The sequence below is a fragment of the Micromesistius poutassou genome (genome assembly GCF_964030765.1).
Source record: "Micromesistius poutassou genome assembly, chromosome: 13".
Taxonomy (NCBI): domain Eukaryota; kingdom Metazoa; phylum Chordata; class Actinopteri; order Gadiformes; family Gadidae; genus Micromesistius; species Micromesistius poutassou.
The window spans coordinates 1,378,643-1,386,411 of NC_140283.1; the positions used below are offsets into that span (position 1 = coordinate 1,378,643).

Below are 7,769 nucleotides of genomic sequence, written 5' to 3' on the forward strand. Positions count from 1 at the left end.
GCCCCACGGGACTCGGTTTCATCATTCCTGTGTTTTAACCCCTGTGTTACACCAGCCTTGCAGCAGCATCTCTACAGAGAGGCTGAGAGTGACACACACACACACACACACGCACGCACACGCACACACACACACACACACACACACACACACACACACAGAAATACATGACCAGTTTGTAAACTGGATTGAACGAGGAAATGTTTCTGAAAGGGTTTTAAAATACAAAGCAGGAAGTAAGGCACTAAGTAACATAGTAGATTGCGTTGCCTTAAACGAATACCGCATAGTATAGGGCGAGGCTATTGTTTTCATATACTAGAATACTACATACAGCTCCAATAATATAATTTCAATATGTGTGGTCTATACATCTTTGCACTAAGTACACAGAGAACTGCTTACGTCCTCGCTCATAAACTGACCCACCCAAACAAGACACACCTACATCCGCACTGCCACTAGGTCAGAGTTGAACTGGTTATTATCACCTCTTGTTAATGTCAGTAAGGCTCCAGTTATTGTACATTTAAGTGTGGATGGAGGGCCCTCTAAATGTATTTAAAAGGTGTTAGTAGGTTAAATGACTCATGCTTAAAGTTTTAACATACATCCTTGAATACATTGATAAAGCTTAATTGAGTCATTTCTGTTTGTTCCAGTTGGATACTAAAGTTTAATCCCCAAAACACCACGACCAGCATGACCTAAATTGGAAAGAGGAAAGGTATAGTTTGGTGATACAACACATTACACAGGTGTGATATATATAAATAGGGTCCAGTCTTTATTCAGTAAACAGCACCAGGATATAACATTACTACAGGAAGATTCAATGTTCCTTCTTTAAGTCATTAACAGGGAACCTTATTCAGTGCAAATAATATAAAGCAAATACGTGGTGAACACAACTTCTACAAGTAACTATATACCCTTTAGTCCTAGATGAGATGAAACATCACATCCTTCTGCTCCTCATTCACTGCAGTCTTCTAGGCACCACTGATTATACTCACATCAACAAAAATAATTATAGATATAAAACTTCATCACAACTCATCATTTCAAACCAACTGTAAAAAAGACCAAACGTAAAAGCACAAGCTCCACAGGCCAATAGATACATTACTGGGTCATCATTTAAGGCATACAAAACGTTTACGTTGAAAAAAGTGTCAAATCAGTGCAACAGTTATAGTAATCTATGAGCCACAGGTCATGGTACACAACAAGAACATTGCAAGAATCACAAATCCCAGTTACCCATCAGCCAAGTCTAATTCCATGTTGCATTGCAACCAGTCAGAGATTCTCCTCAAGCATGAAGAGGAAACATGGGGTTAGGGACGGGATGAGAGGCTGTCCAGGTCAGTCCTGATTCGCTCTCGGTGTTGCTGGGTAAAACAATGTCCGATGGCCGTCTCCACATCCACGATCCGCCGCTGGAAGCGGTCCCGGTCCCGGACCATCTCCTCCCAGGGTCCTTTGCGGCAGGCCTGGCGAGCGAACGGCCAGGAGCGCATGACGTGGACGTGGACGACCGGGGAGAAACGCACCTGCAGCACCACGAGAAACACCAGTTAGGAACAACATCTCAGTACAGGTAGATGAACGTCAGAGAGACACCAGGAACGCAGTGCTTAGAAACAAACAGGAACAACATCTCAGTACAGGTAGAGCGATGAACGTCAGAGAGAGCTCCAGAACTAAGGTCTAGCTCAGAGAGAGCTCCAGAACTAAGGTCTAACTCAGAGAGAGCTCCAGAACTAAGGTCTAGCTCAGAGAGAGCTCCAGAACTAAGGTCTAGCTCAGAGAGAGCTCCAGAACTAAGGTCTAACTCAGAGAGAGCTCCAGAACTAAGGTCTAACTCAGAGAGAGCTCCAGAACTAAGGTCTAACTCAGAGAGAGCTCCAGAACTAAGGTCTAACTCAGAGAGAGCTCCAGAACTAAGGTCTAACTCAGAGAGAGCTCCAGAACTCGCGGGCTTAGCGTGCCCGCGAATGGATGAGATGGCAAACAATAAAATAAAAAGTAAAAACCAAACGGGCACTTCATATATCGATTATATATATTCGAATACGGATATGTCACGTCATATTTGAATGCATATTTGAATATTGAATAAAAAGTGACAGCCCTAATGTGCACTGTAGCACTATACTAATGATCTCTCTGTAAAGGCAGATCGTGGAGACATTTGAGACATTTTAATTGTTCATGATCTAATATCGTCATATTGCAAACCCCTACTAGATGTGTTTGGTATATTGCCTAAGGGTCTAAGATTGACCATGACATAAGAGGAGAGGCTCTCTGACCAAGCCACAGGAAGGGAGTTGAGCCCATGCTGAGTCACTCACTTAACCCCCACTGACACATTACTCACACACACTCCTGAGTTATGGAAACGCATTCTCATACAGGAATAATAGTAAGCACTAATAGTCCTAATCCTGACTTCTATATGACACCCATACTACTATGATTCTACTAGAAGGTGGCGGTGGTGTTCTGGATGTAGGGCTGAGGTCGGGTTAGGGTTAGGGTATAGGGTTAGGGTTAGGGTTAGGGTATGGGGTTAGGGTATAGGGTATAGGGTTAGGGTATAGGGTTAGGGTATAGGGTATAGGGTTAGGGTTAGGGTATAGGGTATAGAGTTAGGGTATAGGGTTAGGGTATAGGGTATAGAGTTAGGGTATAGGGTATAGAGTTAGGGTTAGGGTATGGGGTTAGGGTATAGGGTTAGGGTATAGGGTTAGGGTATAGGGTTAGGGTATAGGTATAGGGTTAGGGTATAGGGTTAGGGTATAGGTATAGGGTTAGGGTATAGGGTTAGGGTTAGGGTTAGGGTTAGGGTATAGGGTTAGGGTATAGGGTTAGGGTATAGGTATAGGGTATAGGTATAGGGTTAGGGTATAGGTATAGGGTTAGGGTATAGGGTATAGGGTATAGGGTTAGGGTTAGGGTATAGGGTTAGGGTATAGGTATAGGGTTAGGGTATAGGGTTAGGGTATAGAGTTAGGGTTAGGGTATAGGGTTAGGGTATAGGTATAGGGTATAGGTATAGGGTTAGGGTATAGGGTTAGGGTATAGGGTTAGGGTATAGGTATAGGGTTAGGGTATAGGGTATAGGGTTAGGGTATAGGGTATAGAGTTAGGGTTAGGGTATAGGGTTAGGGTATAGGTATAGGGTTAGGGTATAGGGTATAGGGTTAGGGTATAGGGTTAGGGTATAGGGTTAGGGTATAGGGTTAGGGTATAGGTATAGGGTATAGGGTTAGGGTTAGGGTATAGGGTTAGGGTTAGGGTATAGGGTTAGGGTATAGGGTATAGAGTTAGGGTATAGGGTTAGGGTATAGGTATAGGGTTAGGGTATAGGGTATAGAGTTAGGGTTAGGGTATAGGGTTAGGGTATAGGTATAGGGTTAGGGTATAGGGTATAGAGTTAGGGTATAGGGTTAGTCACCTGTTTGGAGCTGCTGGTGACGGGGCGACGCTCCGGAGCAGAGGCGCCGGGCGCTCCGGCGGTCCTGGTCCAGGGGCGGCGGGTCGTTGGCGGGCGGCGGGGACGCGCTGGCGGGTGCTCCGGGAGGACCGGGCGGGGAACCCGAGGCGGCTTTGGAACCAGGGCCTCCTCCTCCTCCCCGGGAGGGGGGGGGCTCCGCTCGGGGAGGACCTCCGACGGGTCCGGGAGGTCCGCTGCGTGTCCGGGCGTGAGCGGGAGGGCGGAGCTCTGGAGGCAGGCAGTGAAGTTGAGCGGGTGGAACGGGTCGCCGCTCTGGCAGAGCGACTTCCACAGCTGGTCCTCCTCATCCTCTGACGACGAGGAGGACCACCGGGGCGACGGCGAGGTGGGGGGGTGGGGCGACAGCGAGGTGGGGGGGTGGGGGGACAGCGAGGTGGGGGGCTGGGGCGACAGCGAGGTGGGGGGCGGCTGGGGCGACAGCGAGGTGGGGGGGCGGGGGGACAGCGAGGTGGGGGGGCGGGGGGACAGCGAGGTGGGGGGGTGGGGCGCCTGCAGGAGGCCGGGGGGCGGGGGCGGGTCACTGGCGGTGCAGGCGGTGAAGAACAGGGGGTTGTAGGGGTCCAGGGGTTTGCTGAAGAACTCCCACAGCCTCTCGCTCTCCTCCGGGTCCAGGTCGGCCCCGGAGCCGTCCGAGCTGCCCCAGCTGCTCTCGCTGTCGGAGCGGCTCACCCAGATGTTCAGAGCCGGGGGCCGGCCCGGGTCCTCGCTCCTCTGACTGCCGGAGACAGAGTCGGAGTCACTCCTAGTTTCTTGGGGGGTCTTCCCCACGGGGGTGCTGGTGGACACGCAGGCGGAGAAGTAGAAGGGGTTGTAGGGGTCGCTGGACCTGGACAGGGACTCCCAGAGAGCCCGGCTCTCCTCACTGTCGAAGTCCCCCTGGCTCTGGTCGTCCTCGCTGCTCCAGTGGGGGCTCCGCTCCTCCTCTGGCGCCTCCTGCTTCAGCCCTTCTCCCGCACCGCTCCGATCCGAGGCGTCGGCGCCGGACGCAAAGATGTTCCAGTCGCCCGAGAAGCCCACCTTCCAGCTGGGGTGGGTCCCCGCGAACAGGCCGTCCTCCTTGCCGGTCGCTATGGAGACAAAGTCGTCCACCATGCCGCAGCAGAGCTCGTCCGCCCGCAGGCTGGACAGCAGTGCCTCGGCCCCGCCCCCGGGGAACACCTCGTCCCCGCAGAAAGGAGAGAGCGGACTGGACCCGCCGACCATGACCCCGTTGTCCCCGTCAAACAGCGAGGAGAAGAGGAAGGCGTCGGCGGGGCTGCTGGTCCCCAGGTGGCCCACGCGCTGCCCCGTCTCATCCGTGATCCGCAGGTGAACCTCGAACCGGAACAGCTGGAAGACTGGAGCCAGAAGAGAGGAATGGTTAACACCATAAGAACACCTTCAGAACCCCTTAAGAACACCTTAAGAACACCTTAAGAATGGTTAAACCCCATAAGAACACCTTCAGAACCATTAGCTGACATATTGACCCCCTGGCAGAGACAACACGCTGGAACAGGGAACTGACATGTATAGTATATTTAGAGTTACCTGACATGTATACCTGACAGTATTTTACAGTTACCTGACATGTAAAGTATATTTAGAGTTACCTGACATGTATACTTGACAGTATTTTACAGTTACCTGACATATAGTATATATATATATATACATATATATATATATATATATATATATATAGTATAGTATATTTATAGTTGTGTAAATGACATGTCTAGTATATTTATAGTTACTTGACATGTAGTATAGGTATAGTATAGTGGTAGTATATATAGTATAGTGGTAGTATGTAGTATATGTAGGTATGTAGTATGTAGGTAGTATGTAGTATAGTTATAGTGGTAGGTATGTATGTAGTATAGTTATAGTGGTAGTATATATAGTATAGTTATAGTATAGTGGTAGTATATAGTATAGGTATAGTATAGTAGTAATATATATATATATATAGCATAGGTATAGTATAGTGGTAGTATATATATAGTATAGTAGTAGTATAGTAAGGTATAGTTGTGTAATGTGTACAGGTATAGTAGTAGTATATATAGTATATGTATAGATTTGTGTAACACCTCACATGTATAGTATAGTGTTGGTATATATAGTAGTAGTATACTAGTAGTAGTCCAGGTCTAGTGGTACCTGACATGAAACTGATGTAGAGGACCTGGAGCAGGGTGCAGACTTGGTAGTATAGGTATAGTATAGTAGTAGTATAGTAGGTCTAGTGGTACCTGACATGAAGCTGATGTAGAGGACCTGGAGCAGGGTGCAGACCTGGTAGTATAGGTATAGTATAGTAATAGTATAGTAGTAGTATAGTAGGTCTAGTGGTACCTGACATGAAGCTGATGTAGAGGACCTGGAGCAGGGTGCAGACCTGGTAGTATAGGTATAGTATAGTAATAGTATAGTAGTAGTATAGTAGGTCTAGTGGTACCTGACATGAAGCTGATGTAGAGGACCTGGAGCAGGGTGCAGACCTGGTAGTATAGGTATAGTATAGTAATAGTATAGTAGTAGTATAGTAGGTCTAGTGGTACCTGACATGAAGCTGATGTAGAGGACCTGGAGCAGGGTGCAGACCTGGTCCCACACGGCGCCCAGCAGGTGTCGGGTCCAGGGCAGCAGTGCGCTCCCGCCGAGCCCCTCCATGACCCTCCCGGACTCGCCGACGGTGCTCATTCTGCCTTGAGATTCGGCGATGATCCGGAAATCCTCACGTATTTTGATATTCTTCGTCGAAAATAAATGGATTTCTCTTATTTCCCAGTGACAGAAGTACGTTGATGTGGAGCCGCTTCATCTTTACGCCCGGTGGTCTTCTCTTCTTTATCAAAACGCAAAATGTCTTCGCTCCGTGTCGTCCATTATGTTGGTGTTCGTCGTAGTAAGGCTGAGTGAAGAGTGTGTGAAGAGTGAGTAGAGACTAGAGTGAAGAGTGAGTGGATTGTGAGCGATTGCAACACGACACTAAAATAAACACGTTGTGACGTCAATGCTCGCCGATTGGCTCCAAAGGAGGTCAGTTACATACTTCCCGCCCACCGATAAACCCCGCCCCCGGATTACGACATATCAGAGACGTTCGGAAAGAACAGGAATTTCCCGACAACACGTAGTCGACTCTGAGGATCCAGTTTAGAAATATAAACAATGAAGGAGATTACATAGCACAGCAGTTTGAAAACCTTCTGAAAGCAGACATTTAACATCAAGGGTAAACGTAAAACGAAATGGTATTTTATTACAACCTAGTTTAGGTTTGGTTGGACGGTCTATAGTAACGCTTCAAATCCCTATATGGATTTTCCTATATATAAAAATAAAAAAACTGATGGTAGTCTAATGTCTAGTGTAGTTTAATAAACGACCCTCCCTTCCAGTTACCATGAGGGAGACAGACAGATCGACCCTGGTCAGACCATTGCCATGACAACAGAGATGTTTTCCCCCTCAGTCTGTAACGTTAGGCTATTTAAGAACCAACACATTTATTAATATTTTGGAAAGCAACATCCTGTTAGATATTGGGTGGGACAAACAGCCCCGTGTTGAACTTAGTGTGGATGACACATCTCTGACACAGAGGTGTCCACTTAACCAATGACCTCCAACCACAACAATGTTGACGTCTCTGTCGGCACTGTGGCGACCCGCCTCCTCCCAACCACGACACCATTGTGCTGCTCGCTTAAAGCCAAGTTGATTCCCAACAAGATACATTTTACTCAGAGAACACAAAAAACCTGGGAGGACTGGACGGTCCCTCCGGGTGGACCCGTCACCCAGGGGGACCGGTCTCTCCGCACACTCGACTCCATGTCGGAACAACACTTGTCCAGGTAATGGGATAATGTTTTCCTGTCGGATGTTGGCTTGCGCGGGTATTTTATCTAGTATTTTTTTTAGTATTACAAAATCTGGGTTGCGACAGTTGAAAGACGCCTGTCGCCTGGGCATAGAGTGCATTTGACTCGAACATTTTTGTCCTTTCGAGTTATAAACTGAAAGTAATCGCCACTGGCCGAAGCCCCCAGTCTCCGTCTCTATCTCCATTTCCCTCTCTCCTTCGCACCAGCAGCTACGTCACTCAAATCGATCGCTATGGCAACGTGCAGCACACACACAGGCAGCACGCACACAGGCAGCGCACATGCACGCACCACTTAAACAGATCAGACGCCCGCAATCCAACACTCCCCACCCCCACAACAATCCCGATCGCCCGCATTCCAAC

The 7,769-nt window shown here is 48.2% G+C and overlaps 1 protein-coding gene across 1 annotated transcript; it reads right to left on the bottom strand.

Moving 5' to 3' along the window:
• Positions 1–761: 761 nt before the first annotated feature.
• LOC311357903 (uncharacterized protein) lies at positions 762–6,456 on the bottom strand. Its single transcript, XM_084477932.1, has 3 exons — positions 6,073–6,456; positions 3,467–4,863; positions 762–1,556 (listed from the first exon to the last, which is right to left on the bottom strand). Exons 1-3 carry the CDS (start codon positions 6,212–6,214, stop codon positions 1,341–1,343), a joined length of 1,755 nt encoding a protein of 584 aa, XP_084334058.1. The 5' UTR covers positions 6,215–6,456; the 3' UTR covers positions 762–1,340.
• Between the last annotated feature and the right edge of the window lie 1,313 nt (positions 6,457–7,769).